This window comes from Lytechinus variegatus, chromosome 13 (assembly GCF_018143015.1).
Source record: "Lytechinus variegatus isolate NC3 chromosome 13, Lvar_3.0, whole genome shotgun sequence".
Taxonomy (NCBI): Eukaryota; Metazoa; Echinodermata; class Echinoidea; order Temnopleuroida; family Toxopneustidae; genus Lytechinus; species Lytechinus variegatus.
In genome coordinates this window covers 17,616,042-17,631,850 of record NC_054752.1, presented here as the reverse complement: position 1 = coordinate 17,631,850, position 15,809 = coordinate 17,616,042, and the positions used below count along the sequence as shown (strand labels likewise).

Below are 15,809 nucleotides of genomic sequence, written 5' to 3'. Positions count from 1 at the left end.
AAGAATTCACTTGAGAGAGCTACTTAAACTCCCATCCATTGGCAATTGGCCTGTCACATTGTGGAGGCAGGAAATGTACCTATTCTTGGCAAGATTCCAGTTATTATTAATGTTTTTGCACATTGTACTCTTAATTAAGACATTTTATACACATTGACATATATATAGGCATTGACGTACATGTATGCTCTTTGCGTTGAAGGTATTCTATCGGGGTTTTTTTCCTTTTTCCTTTATCTTTTATATGGTTGAAGATGGCAGTGTTATTGAAGCATTATCAGTTCATCTTGTTCAAAAGTGGGGATTTCCCCACAAGGTTTTTATTCTATTTTTAGGGAATATATTTTTATTTTCTGAACCAGCTGCGTGGTACTTTGGTACCATTAAACTACAATTGGTATCAGATTTTTAATTAAGTACTAAATATTAAGTTTTGATAATGAGTAATAGAATTGTTTTTTGTGGGATTTTTTTATTCCTCCTGTTAATTATTAGCAAGTAATGTTAACGCTTGAAGATGAGTGTGACTATGATGATTTATTAGTTTATTTTCCTCGCAAATAGGGCTTCCCTAAAGTTTTTAATCAATTTAAGGGATACATGGTTTTGATGTTATAATTTTACATGTTTAAACTATCAACTCTTCATCTGAGCTCTTCCCCGTCTCACAGGAATGCTTTGTCATGTTGCGCTTGAGGACGCTTGCACAACAAAAATGCAAATTGCCACTTTAGGTTATTGAATATCTATATCTACAGTGCATCCCACAAAAAAGGAAACCTGTTTTCAGATAGAGGTTTCACATTTATAAACATATTTTTACTATGAATTTGATATTTAGTGGTAGAGTGGAATCCCATCTTTAGTTTAATACCAACAGCTTAGCAAATCATTCATGCATAGCAGATTACAAGCAATGAATATTGAGGCATATCAGAAATGATTTGTGCAGAAACTCACATGTGATTCTGAATCCACTCTCATTTCAGGGATAAGTGAGAAAAACTTAACAAAGAATAAAAGAAGATGTTAAGGAGCCAATCGTCGAATGAAGACTTCAAACTTGTCTTGCTCATTACTGCGTGAAGTGTTCTTCATATATTATGTATCAAAATGTAGAGGAATAATTGAATTGTATGATGATTTAAACGAAATATCAATTAATTTGCATTTGAAGAAAAAAGATGTGGGAATCCCTGTTTCCTTTTTCTGGGACGCACTGTATTCCCATTAAAGGACAAGTCCACCCCAACAAAAACTTGATTTGAATAAAAAGAGAAAAATTCAACAAGCATAATACTCAAAATTTCATCAAAATCGGATGTAAAACAAGAAAGTTATGACATTTTAAAGTTTCGCTTATTTTTAACAAAACAGTGATATGAACGAGCCAGTTGCATCCAAATGAGAGAGTTGATGATGTCACTCACTATTTCTTTTGTTTTTTATTGTTTGAAATATGAAATATTTTGATTTTCTCGTCATTGTCATGTGAAATGAAGTTTCATTCCTCCCTGAACTCGTGGAATTCCATTATTTGAACATTTTGTGCTTCAGGCAAGGAGGTCCTAATCGTCAAATTGGTAAAAATTGAAATATTGTATAATTCAAACAATAAAAAACAAAAGAAATAGTGAGTGAGTGACATCATCAACTCTCTCATTTGGATGTAACTGGCTCGTTCATATAACTATTTTGTTAAAAATAAGCGAAACTTTGAAAAGTCATAACTTTCTTATTTTACATCCGATTTTGATGAAATCTTCAGCATTGAGCTTGTCTGATTTTTCTCTATTGATTCAAATCAACATTTTTCTGAGGTGGACTTGACCTTTAAGTTTAATAGAATGCTCAAAATAGCTTAAGTAAGATAATGCTTACAAAGGAAACATAATATTTTTTCCTTGCTGTGGTTTAGCTTGCATGAGAAGAGATCTGATCAGGATGAGCTATGTTATTAATGTGCCCGTGGTTAAAAAAAAGAAAGATAACAAAAAATGTGTTGGTAATGTAGAAGGAACAGTTGGCAAGGGGAATGAAAGGGAAATTCTCAAAGCAAAATGCTTCTTCAAAATCATGATAGCAATGTAAGGAGCGATAGGCTATGGAGGGGGTAAGAAATGGATATTTCAGAATCAATTTTCATTTGAAGCAGAATGTCCTGATTGATATAACACCATTTTAAAGAAACACGGTTGAAAAATGGGCCAGTGTACCCCCCCAAAAAAAAAAAAATTGAGGGGAAGTGGCCTAAAAGTGCCGAGTCATAATTTCTTGAGAATGGAAAAAGTCGTCATTTTCTTATTTGAAGGCCCTTTGATCTGATTTTTGTGTCTATTTATGTTTCCTAGCCTGATATATCTATCAATAAGCATTGTCAAAAAATTGCTTAAAATATTCTAAAAGGTATTGAAACAAGGCCATACTGATTTTAACCCTTTAAAGCATTAGGGTCATTCCATAAAGGTCGGACGTACATTCGGACACATTTAAGAGCTGTATCTCCTTTTATTTGATAGCAGTGTTTTATTTTTTCTTAGTATATCATAACATGTAACCTAGGTTATCATTGCACCATGACAGGACCAGGCTGCAACATGAAGAATAGAAAATATGGGCAAAAATGTGAGGGGTCGGACGTACATCAGACGAAAGCAGGTTGCATTTAGAGATCATGTCAAAATCTCTGTGATTTTTGTGATGCAAGTACTAAAATTCTAATATGAGCTGTTAGCTAAAGGATGAATCTTAAAAGAAATGAATCAAAGAAATTGATAGGCATTGCCTTGTTTTAGTTACAGGCTGATCTATTTGGGGTCGGACGTACACTTTGAAGGGGTCGGACTTACATTGTGCAAAATATTTGCACACTGTACGTCCGACCCCCTTTGAAGATCGGTTACACAAAACATAGACATTCTGAACTGGATCTTTTTAATATACATATTGTTTGGTTAGTTGTCTTTAACATAAGATGGAATTAACAAATGAATCTGATGCTGGTGAAGAGTTATGCTTGATTAAAGTTGACATGCATTCAGACAGTGTACGTCCGACCCCCATACTGATTTTCTTACAGTCAAGCAAAATGCTCCTCATATCTATTACAAATGAGTCAGTGGGGTTAAACTCTTTCCATTTTGATATCTACATTTTTAGATCACATCAACAATGAAACAACACAACTATTTACACAATGCAGGATATTTTTTTACTGTTAAACTTCAAGTAAAATGTATCTTTTTTAATGGTTTGCAAAAGATATGACAAAGAATTTCTTCAACATTAAAAAAGTTGTCCTGTTACAAACTTTGTTTAAACAAGGTGGGTTACGAACCATGAGTCTTCCCTGATGTTGCAATCGATAAAACATGCAATATGACCTTTTGACCCCTAGATGACTTTTGATCTCTCCATCCTCAATAACTTTTTCCACTAGGTGGTTTCAGACCGCCTCGAAGTTCGCCAGTTCCAGGTATTCTCTGATCGGGAAATTTACCCCGATCAGAAAATACCAGGTATTTTGGTAATGTGAAAGCAAACTACGCGTAATTTCCCCGAATGAAAATACCCGCTAAATAGTAGGTACTTGGCGAAATTATGAGAACTTTCGTGGGGATTTTTCCAAGGTCGCAGGTATTTTGGCAATGTGAAAGCAAATTATGGGAACTTTTATCCCAGCGTGTCGTTGGGCGCAGCGGCGTGGGTGGCTGCTGGGCTTGTGATTTTGAATCTCCCTCCTTGCCTGCTTATCAGACCACACTGCGCATGCTCGTAACTTCGGGTACTTATCCTGAAGGATGTGTTTCGGGGCGGTGTGAATGCAGGAATAATTAACGGGTATTTTTTAGCCTTAAAAAGTTCTCGTAATTTAACAGGGATTCTTGTGATCGAGGCGGTTTGAAACCACCTACTGATCATTTTGTTCCATGATTTGGCAAAGTTAATGCAGAAATATGTCATTTGACATTTTTACCCCTAGATGACATTTGACCTCTCAATCCTCTTTAACAAATATGTGATACTACCCACTGATAATTTGTTCCAAGTTTTAATACATTTGAATACAATACACATAAAGTATCGAAAGTTAACTTTTGACCCCTAGAAAGCTTGAACAATTGACCTTGAAATAACAAAATGAGCAAAAGTGACCTTTGACCCCTAAATAACCTTAGAAATTATCATCTTCTTCAACAAAAAAATTGTATTACCCACTGATTTTGTGTTTGAAGTTTGAACAATATTGATGCAAACAAAAAAAATAATTGAAACAAAATGTGTCAAAAAATGACTGAATGGCCTCTTATCTATTGACGTTTTGACCCTTAGATGACCTTTGACCTCATCAACACACACATGGTATCAACCAAGGATCATTTGTACCAAGTTTGAACAAGGTTGATGCAGAAATAAAGAAATGAGAACAAGTCAAAATTAAATGAATAACCCTTCACATTTTCATAACTTACACCCCTATAGGCAAAAGTAGAATAGTCTAGACATCCATGTATCATTATAGCAAATGGGCAGATCTATTTCCCATAGAGGGGCAATCGCTGTACCTGAGATTGAGGGGAAGAGGCAATTTCTTCTTTTATATAGAACTTCTTTGTTTATTAAATTTCTCATGTATTTGTAGGTTTTTAATTTTGATTTTCTTTTTTAATTTCGATTTTCTTTTTTAATTTCCTGCAGGCTATTATTCAGTCATAATTACCACTAAATTCATTAAGTTATGTGATAATTTGAGATGAAGGAAGGTAGTTTCTATTGAATATGCACACAAAACACAAATAAATCACCATTTCTTGAAGATGATATCATCATATAAAAATCTACATATTGCCAAAAATGTGTGGTATTCTTTGTGAAATTGTCTCAAAACTTGTGCAAGACTTCAAAGAAAAAACCAATAAAACTATACAGCGATATCAAGGTGTATTAAAGAACTATCATGCAAAATGTTAAAGATGGAAGGTGAATTTTGCCCCCGGTATTTGTTGGGTAAAGAAAATACAAAAAAGGTCATTTTAAACTAGGTTGAAATTGAAATTTGTATTCAATTTTGAAAGATTGATATGAGTAAAAGATGTTATGATATTAAACTTTTGCAAAAAACATCTAAGCAGTGCAAGATAAGAACATTAAAAAAGTTTCAAAGGGGTCGGACATACAAAAAAGTTGTACGTCCGACCCCCACTTAACTTGAAATCCCAGACTAGTGGTGAGCTACCTTCTGGTGTATATATTAAACAAAGCTTGCTTTGCATCTGACTTTGGGAAAATTTACCTGCTTTTGTTTTGCTTGTAAGAAAAAAAGTGTATGTGAAAAGGGGTCGGACGTACATTTGAAAGTGCCTGCTTTTAATATATTTGGTTTAAAAATATAACAAAAATAGAAAAAACCTAACTTGTTTTTTAGAAACCTGACATAATAACAACTTGGGCAACATCCAACTTTGATTATTTCAAAGCTTGTAAAAGATCTAAAATTTGTTGGAAACATGACCTTTTAAAATCAGTAAAATTCTATTTTGTTGCTATGGTGACTTCAATGCCTTGCCAAAATGAAACGATACATTGTTTGAAATTATTTCTTTCAGATTTATACATTTCAGTGTCTTAGCTTTCAAGTGATACCTAATTTGTTCTGTTTGTAGGATTTTGAAATTTTGACCAAAAGGTTTACTATTTTATGGAACAGCCCATTAGAGGACGGGGCATTGTGGCCCCCACCTCATCAAGTTCTGCGGTTGAATTGAAACCACTGCGTTATATGCCGGGCCCATTCCTGAATTTTGTTTTATACAGACTTTCGCATCTTTTGACACCAAATATATGATTTATAGCCCACCTCTAATGTACACTATAAGGATCGAGAGAAAAAGAGCATCGTTTAGGGTATCTTCAAAATGTCACCAGGGTTTAATTGCATGCATGATTTAAAAACAGCTTTCCCAATCTTCATCTGTTTGTTGTCCTGATAGGAATCAGAAGATTGTGATGGAAAAGATGCTGAGTGGAATTCCGCCTAAACCATACATGTATGTAGCTAATTCTGGCTCGGAATTTAGTAAAGGTTCATTTTTTTAGCAGGAAAAAAAAGGAAAAGATGCTGAGTGGAATTCCGTCTAAAACGTGTGGCTGATTCTGGCTCAGAATTTTGTCAGCATTGGACATTTTTTATACACGCGCCGATACGCGCTAAATTTGGCGTAATTTATATCGGAAATCTGCATAAATCATGGACTCAACCGTAGGTTTTCAAAACCACCTTTGTGAATGAGTGTGAGAATTATAATATGTAAAGGCCCTTGCCAGATTCCTGTTGAGGACACAACTCTTGACTTTTGATTTGGAATTCTCAATGTGACTGTCTCAACCTGCAATTTATTGGTCCTTTACATTATTTCCTTATTCATTTTTTGTTTTATTTTGCTAGAAACCCAACCTCATCTTGAATGTTGATGGTGTTATTGGTGTTGCTATGGTTGACCTCTTCAGGAACTGCGGAGCTTTCACAGCGTAAGTAATCATATTACACAATCAGTGTCCGTAATGTGTGTTATAAAATTGGCAACAACTTTTGATATTTATTTGACTTGATAAAAATTGATACTACATAATATTAGTAATATAACACAATAAATCTGGAAGCATTTTCTGTACCATTTTTTTGCTACAACTACTTGCAAATACAGTTTTCCCTTCTAAGAATGAGTAATCCTAAAAAGTATGCTAATTAGGAGATGTCTTCTGTACCAATTATTTTCTACAAGGAACTGCAAATACAGTTTTTCCCTTTAAAAATTATTGGTAATCTGTAAAATTATACTAATTTGAAAGCATTTTCTATAACAGTTATTTTCTACAAGAACCTGCAATAGTTTTTTCCCTCTTTAATTGATGAGTAATTTGAATAATGTATACATGCTATTAAGAAACCTTTTGCTACCAGTCATTTTCTATAAGGACCTGCAAATAGGGTATTCCTTTCTTGAAGTGATTGCTACAGAGTTTCATTTCCAATGCACCATGACTTGCTCATTTTGAAAAATTAGCATGAATGTACATGTAGAGAATGGTATCTATTATCTGTTTTTATCAACCAAAGGCTTCCACGAATACAACATGCATCATATGGACAAATTTGATAGAAAGTGATTCATCTATTTCATGATATGAGGTTGTGTGAACAAGGACCTTCACCTATGATACTATATCAAGTGTTTTAAGTCTATAAAGTAAACGTCTGTATCGGTTGTATGATTTACTGATACATGCGACCTGCCAACCTCAAACCAATAAAAGCTTGCTCAAAATGATTCTTTGATTTTTATTGAGCATGAAAAATACACCTCCTCAGCTTAATGGCACTTAAATTGTCCAAAATTTACCAACAATAAATGATACAAGTACATGTACTTGATTGAATGTATAAGAAATTCAGAGAGGGCTTAATAGAGGAGAGAAGAAAATATTTAAAAGTGCAAATTACATCTACTAAACCTAAACCTGCCAACTGTCCTGATTTTCATTTTTTTCAAAATGGCAAAAATTAGGATGTTCTGATTTCTGAAATTTAATGTGTGAAAAAAAAGATATGTGGGGAAAAATTGCCAGACACTTTCAAGCCCCCCCCCCCCCGGCCTGTCCTCGATACATCTCAAATAGCCCAGTCCTTTAACGGTTAAAGTTGCTAAAATCCAGGAGTTTCTGGGGGCACTGCCTTCTTGACCCCTGCATGGGGCTCTGCACCTGGACCCCCACTTGGGGCTTCGTCGCCCCCTGGACATTGTCTGTCCAGATTTTGTATTTCTAAATGTTGGCATATGATCTGTAAACTCATGTTTATTTTACGTCATCACACCAAAATAGGCTTTGGTCATACAAACTGGGATCATCTATATGTAGCAATGAAACTGAGATAGTGACAGATACTTTTAGAGGAATTAAACCAAAACTTTAGAGGGCTTTAAGATCAGATGTGCAATTACATCTTCAAGCCTAGAAGGTTATTCTTCCCATTTGGCTACTCTCACTTCTTGTAAATGAAAAAAAAAATGCAATGTCATTTCAATATGAAAAGAAAAAGATACAACTGGATCAAGGCTAATTTAACTTCAAATCAAATATTCACATGTTTAATAAAGAGATTTTCTTTAGTTGCTAGTGCAATGCTAATTGTGTACATTATTACTTGTATTATCGTACGCTAGAGTCCCCAGTTTTCTGCGATACAGGAAACAGAAAAAAAATCATGGATATATGAATATCATGGAAAACGCTTTTCTCCTGACCGAAATATATTATTTTTGCTAAAATATGTTTCATTAAAGAAAATGTAGTATTTGAAATAAAATAGGGAACCTTTTTGTTGTGTTTAGTTCATATTTTGCAAAGTTAACAAAAACTAGAATTGATTGTTGATATTAAATTGATTTTTTGCAGTGAGGAAGCTAACGAGTATGTTGAAATTGGAGTCTTGAATGGTCTATTTGTTCTCGGCCGTAGCATGGGCTTCATCGGTGAGTCATACTTTTATGATCATTTAAAAGAATTCCCAAGAACATTTTATCACGCTCATTTATCATACAATTGTCTTATTTCCTGGTCCATCCCTGTAACATTGCATTGTTTAAGAAATAATGAATGAAGATTAAGATGCATATTTCATTGTCCGATATTTAATTAGTCATTGTTTCATGAAATATATTGCATGGAGATTGTGTAAGTTGAAATAGAAAGAGAAATTATTAGATATAAATATGAAAATTACAAGTGCAGTCAACCGTTAACTACATGTACTTAACAAAGCATATGGCCTTTTTCTTTTGATCCGGTGAATTAGATTAATCATATAAGGGAGGTTATATCTGGGTTTATGACCTTACCTCATCGATTTGGCTCCAATTTCTTGTCTGAAACCTGTGGAAACCTTTTATTTGATATTGTCCATCCATTTGAAGATTCAAACTTCACAGTATTTTGATATTGTCATCATATATAATTATGTAGAGGCCTATCGATTTATACACAGTGGTATGTGTACATGAATCACAGCCAAACCTTGTTTAGTGATAAAAGGACGGCTTCTCAATAATGGCTTTTCGTTTGATTTCCCGCGAATACTAATCCCCATGGAAACATGTACATGTAAAGAATTTTGTTGCTGTAGATATTGTGCATTTGTTATTATAACATGTCTTCGTGATACGGGACCCTGATGACCATTTCTTGTGCTGTGAGATATATCCTCTCCCCGGGGGGGGGCCACTTACATTGACGAGTGGATACCATGCGCGACCAAAAAAACACGTAAAAAGGATGTCCTTTTCACGATAGGGCACGTTACGTACGTAACGTGATAAGGGTGTCAAAAACACAAAAATAAGGAAAAAAGGGTATCTATTTCGCTAGGAAAATTACGTGTTTAGGGTCTAATTTGTGGGGATGATAAAACAAAATTAAAATGTTTTATAAAGGATGTCCTTTTTGACCCAACACTTCGTGTTTAGAGTCCGATTTGCGCGAGGTGTAGAAGGTGGGGTCGCCGTATACTAAACCAAATAAGGTAAAGCCGATGACCGAAGGACCCGTAACAATAAAACATTCCTGTACTTGTTTAGGGGTTCATTTCAGGGAATATTTGCCAAGAGTATCGTTTTGTTTCTAATACTTGTTAAGGGTAGGGTTTCACACGCCAATACTTGTTAAGGGGTGCATTTTCAGAATATGGTAATTACGTGTTTAGGGTGCTTTTCGAGACCCCATGGTCGCGCATGGTATCCACTCGTGAATGGAAGTGGCCCCCCCCCCCCCCCCCGGATCCTCCTGTAGCTGATCACCTAAGAACATGTTCTAGTTAAATACGTATAGTCGTGTTAATCTTAACGTGCAGTTTTCCGAAACACCAACCTGTCCTTAACTCTTTGTCCGCTTTGTTCGACTAGAGTCACATACCGCAGGCTGCCAAGTTCGACTCAAGTCACATATCACCCACATTAGACTCTGAGCGCATGATCTGGACATCACATTGTATTGTTTACACACAAAGCTTTTCTTTACAATAAACCAATCAAAAGCTGTTGTAAGCTGAATTAGCATAGTCAATGCAAAACTCCTCTTAAGGTTGCACCTTGAGATTAATGTGGCAAAGGAGTGATCCTCTCCGAGGCGGGCAAGGAGTTAAAGACATCTTGATTATTATAAAGACTATTTTACCTCTTTCCCTTGGCCTTGAGTGGTTTTAAATTTGTATACTATATTCAAGCAGCAAGTTTAATCATTGAACTAGCAGAACACGTAAAGATACATCTGATTATTGACATAATTAAGTTTCAGTGTATGCATGGGTCTAATATGTAATTTATTATGTTTTATCCAACATTAGGTCATTATCTGGATCAGAAGCGACTGAGGCAAGGGCTGTACCGCCATCCATGGGACGATATCTCTTACGTTCTCCCTGAGGCTCACTGAGTCCACAGCATCCAGGGGACGGTTTCACAAATGGCTAAGTCTGATTAAAAAGTCATGTTTAATTGCCATATGTTCGCATTATATGCATCACATGATGTCACTGATTGATAGCATTAGCGCATGTCCCTTGAACATACCTGTATAACGTGGTGATGTAACATATATCAATGGAAAAGGGGAAATTAGGTGTGACTCTGAATCAAACTTAGATGTTTGTGAAACATCCCCTGATGTCATCTGAAGACCAAAGTATCATGTGCATCTCCTCCATCATACATGTCAATGTTCCAGATTGTGGATTATTATTTCATGTGTTTTAACTTGCATTGCAGGATATTGTGAGCCTGTCGTGCAAGAATATTTGCAATCAATTGCAAATACATGTATCTGATACACATTTACAATTGAAAGATTAATTTTATTTGTCGCAAATCATTTCACACTTCTTGTTGCAAGAATGCAGATCAGCAATCAAATAGAAATTTGTAATTAATTGCAAGGTATGTGATTGTATTGGGAATCCCAAATAGATTTGCAATCGATCGCAAGGTTTATAATTTGCCATTCCTCTTTCCTGAGTTTGTGAATTATGTTGTGAAACTTGGATTATATTTACATGTATATCAGTACACATCATGTCCGTAATGAATTAGATGATTACAAGATGTGGTTGAAGATGTTTTAAAAGGTATGGGAAATTAAGTTTTTGTTTAGTAATATGTATTGTAATTGTTTGCCATGTGACATAGCTATCTTGAGATAAATAGGAATATTGTCTCCTCTGAAGTGTTAAAATGTCAATTTTAAGACTTTAAATTGTATTCTGTGAACCTGCTGATTGAGATATGAAAATATGATTTACCTTGTCGCTCATTCTTACCAAACTTTGCTAATGATAATAATAATAACATATCACTTAATACAATAATATTTCTAAGCACTGCATATTATTACCCCGTCCATAGCAGAGCTACCAGCAATGCGTTTCAGCATTTCACGGAATGAATTCCTGGGCCCCGTCTTTCAAAGAATTGCGATTGATCCAATCAATCGTAACTCTACGGAAATCCATCAGTGTCATAATTTTTTGTACGAAAAACTTGCACAATGTCATCTGTATGCAAAGAGAAGTGCAGTGCATTTTCAAGAAAACAATGAATGCATGAATATACATCATAGCTAGAAAATACTTTGAACAAACATGCATATTAGATGTTGACATTGCTGGCCATCAATAGTAACGTAACTATGGAAATCCATCAGTGTCATCATTTTTTTGTACGAAAAACTTGCACAATGTCATCTGTATGCAAAGAGAAGTGCAGTGCATTTTCAAGAAAACAATGAATGCATGAATATACATCATAGCTAGAAAATACTTTGAACAAACATGCATATTAGATGTTGACATTGCTGGCCATCAATAGTAACGTAACTATGGAAATCCATCAGTGTCATAATTTTTTTGTACGAAAAACTTGCACAATGTCATCTGTATGCAAAGAGAAGTGCAGTGCATTTTCAAGAAAACAATGAATGCATGAATATACATCATAGCTAGAAAATACTTTGAACAAACATGCATATTAGATGTTGACATTGCTGGCCATCAATAGTAACGTAACTATGGAAATCCATCAGTGTCATAATTTTTTGTACGAAAAACTTGCACAATGTCATCTGTATGCAAAGAGAAGTGCAGTGCATTTTCAAGAAAACAATGAATGCATGAATATACATCATAGCTAGAAAATACTTTGAACAAACATGCATATTAGATGTTGACGTTGCTGGCCGTCCATAGTTACGATTGATCGGATCAATCGTAACTCTTTGTACAACAGGACCCTGCTGTTTAGCCATTCATTTCACCCAGGTAGAGTGCAGTGATTATAGATCAAAGAGTCCCCTGAACTATCCTACATTGAGCTTAATGTATATGGCAATGAAATAAATTGTGTAAACATAAAAAGGGTTTAGATTCTTAAGATTCATAGTTTTAAGTGGTAATTAAAACAATATTTATTATCACTTTCTGTGCTTAAAAGCTTTCATTAGTATGTAGTATGTATTGAATCATATGAATGTATAATTTTCATGATTTGATGTTGGAAGGGTATCTAACTGTAAGCTTTTTGTTTCTTTATGTTGAATAATTACTTTGTTACTTTTTTAGTTCTTGTATGGATATTGCTACAGAATGTCAATGTTGGAATAGCCATTTGTTGTTTTGGTGTATGAAAGCATTGTTAGTTTTCCAGATTGTTTTGCCATTTTTGTTCTTCATCAATGTATGATGAAAGATAGATCAGGATAGTGATGTATAACTCTGGTTATGTGTAAAGATCGATATTGGAAACTCAACTCTAACTTATTTGAATTATTATATTTACATTATGTGAGAAGTTTTCATATTGATAGGGAATTAATCAAATAAACTAACTTTTGAACTTATTGTCTTGGGGGAATCATATTTACAATTGAATGTGTCATAATACTCTGCATTTGGTATCATATTTCTTTGGTGTCATAATGGTAAATTAATGTTAATATAAAATTCAAAGGTCAAAGGCTCGCATTGACACCTAGATTCAAAGTAAAAAGAAAGAAAATCATTTTCAATGGTAGGATGAAAGATGTACATTCTAGAAGCATTCTGCTAGTGTTAGATTTATACATTTACCGATGATAATGAGGCCTCAAAATTTGTAATGTCCCATAGATTTTAAACGGGAGTACTGTGTGTTATTTAGTATAAATTTTAGCTGAATCTTCCTTCATGTGCAATGGAAACAATGAATCAATGTTTAGATACACGTACATTCATGCTTTTAGATATGTTTATTACTTCTGTTCTAAACTTGATTATACAGCTCAAAGCTTTGAATGGTCCTCTTTATTTATTTTGCATTTGATTAGCATATGGAAGAATGTTCACTCTCATTGCAACCATTGAAGTTTCAAATAGAGTGGATGTTACTTGGAGGAGGTTTAGGATTCACCATAAAAGGACTGTAAACCAGATGAGATGAGCTGAATATGGCTTGAGCACTGATGGTTTGATCGATAGGAGCAGGATGAATCTGGTTTACTGTCCTTTTCAGGACTTCACTCACTTTCAAGAAAAGAATACTTCTAATATCCTCTTTTCATCCTTTCTCATCTTTCCATTTTGATCTTTCTGCCTGTATTTCCTTTCTTCATATTAAGGCCACCGCACACTTCACGACCCGATTGGTCTCCGACTGGCTTGCAACTGGGTGAGGGGAGATGTGACGTCACAGCTCTTGTTAGCTTGAGAGTCCCAGACCGGTCAGAGACAATTCGCAAGGAAAATTGTAAGGAATTGACATGTCGAATTCTTATGACTGGATTGCAAGCTCAATCCAACTTCCAGCCAATCAGAGTTGCACAACGCATATATGATAAACAATGTGCATACGCAGTAGTAAGTGCTCTTTCTCAGTTGCTATGACAAAAAGCAAAAAGCGCATGCATGAGTCGGAGAGAGCATTCTAGTCGGATCGCAAGGTGTGCGATGTTGAGGCTTATGACTACCTTTCAAATTCATCTCAGTCGCAAGCCAGTCGCAGACCAGTTAGGTGGTAGGTGTGCGGTGGCCTTCACACACGGTGAACCGTAAACATCCACTTTATAAACTTCACCTTGCAAACCTACAAAGATCAGAGTGGGTGTTGTTACAAAGGAGCCCCCAAGTTTGCCATGTAGAATAAATTATTAGTGGTTATCCCAATACTTTCTTCATCACAGACAGTTACTTGAGAATTTGCTGATATCTTTGTAAAAATATAAATGCTTTATTATGGTAGGAAAATGACATGTATATGTATACAATGATTGCCAAAGCAATGTATTTGAACAGCGGCTCTGAGGATGGCAAAAACGTACTTGTCTAAACGTGAAGTTTGGGTTGTCCAGTTAAGGACCTATCATTCACCTGCAGAAGAATACGTGGTGTACTGCAAAAACTCAGCATTGGAACAGCAGTGCTGTTAAAGTAAAAAAATGAATAAATTCTCAGGCAAAGCAATACTGTACAAGACAATGCCATGCTACTAAAGTTGGAAGTGGGGAGGGGGTGACATATACAGACTCCCCCCCCCCCTTGAATAATAAGCTGCTCGAAACTACGCCAGTTAATAGTGTTTTATTAGGTATTTTGATTGGAAATTTGACATTTTTGGCAAAGCCAGGTTTTGGTCAAACATGTATTCATTCTTGCTATTGGTATATTTGTCATGTAAGTGAAAATGATGCACAAAATCATTGTGGTATATTTAATGACTATCCCACCTCATCCATTCTTAAAGGGGAAGTTCACCCTGAAGAAAACTTTGTTGTAAAAATAGCAGAAAAAAAATATTGGTGGAGGTTTGAGGAAAATCCGTTAAAGAGTAAGAAAGTTATTAGAGTTCAAAGTTTCGGATTTGTGACGTCATAAATGAGCAGCTGCCCCATGTGTTATGTAATATAAAATGCATGAATTTCAAATTTTGTATGGTTCCTGATGACTTAATTTTGTTTTCTATTCATGATCGGGTGTGAAATGATTTAGATTGTCTATTGATATAAAAACCAGTGAAAACCATTTAATTTTCGAAAATGACATTTCATTGATTTTTTACCATTCGCTATGTAGGAATGCTGCTCACTTATGACGTCGCAAATCAATTAATTGAAATTCTAATAACTTTTTATTTATTATTGATTTTTTTTTTTCTTCAAATATTCGACAATATATTTTAATTATTTTTTTGCTTTTTTTCAATTTTTTGTCAGTGAACTTTTTGAAGGGTGAACTTCCCTTTTAATGAAGAATTGATTTATTAAAATGCAGTCAAATATGCAGTCAAAATACATGTAGGCTACAATATGGAGACACCAAGTCGCAGGATATGATAAAATGTAGCTTAAAGCTTCTCCAGTTTTCTTTGAAAAGTTTGATTATATATGTCACCAAATCATAAATACATGTACATGTATGTAGATGCATTTTATGTACTTCATACATTTGATTATCCTTTGCCTATCCTTGGTACTTATGAACCATAATCAGGTTTTGAAGTCAAATTAATTACAGCTTGGCATTTTTTTTTGCATATTTTTTATCGCAAAATCAGGCGAGACTTGTGGTTCACGAACCACCTTGTTCATTGTAGCAGCCGTACATATATCATGTACTGCACAAATTTTATTTTTATTCTTTTTATTTTTATTCTGATGGATATTTTATTTGGTGCAAGGTGTACTTGTGGACAAATTGTAATAAAGCAATAACATTCCCTTGTTATTATGTATTAAGC

General features: G+C 34.7%; 1 protein-coding gene across 5 annotated transcripts in view; it reads left to right on the top strand.

Annotated features, from left to right (window-relative positions):
- LOC121426102 (ATP-citrate synthase-like) overlaps window positions 1-11,569 on the top strand; it is a 62,758-nt gene extending 51,189 nt beyond the window's left edge. For all 5 annotated transcript variants that reach the window (XM_041622261.1, XM_041622258.1, XM_041622260.1 and 2 more), the window contains 3 exons: window positions 6,446-6,528; window positions 8,455-8,531; window positions 10,397-11,569. In XM_041622261.1, the coding sequence (XP_041478195.1) occupies window positions 6,446-6,528; window positions 8,455-8,531; window positions 10,397-10,485 (249 nt within the window). In that variant the 3' untranslated portion in view covers window positions 10,486-11,569. The remainder of the gene's footprint in view (window positions 1-6,445; window positions 6,529-8,454; window positions 8,532-10,396) is intronic.
- Window positions 11,570-15,809: the final 4,240 nt, after the last annotated feature.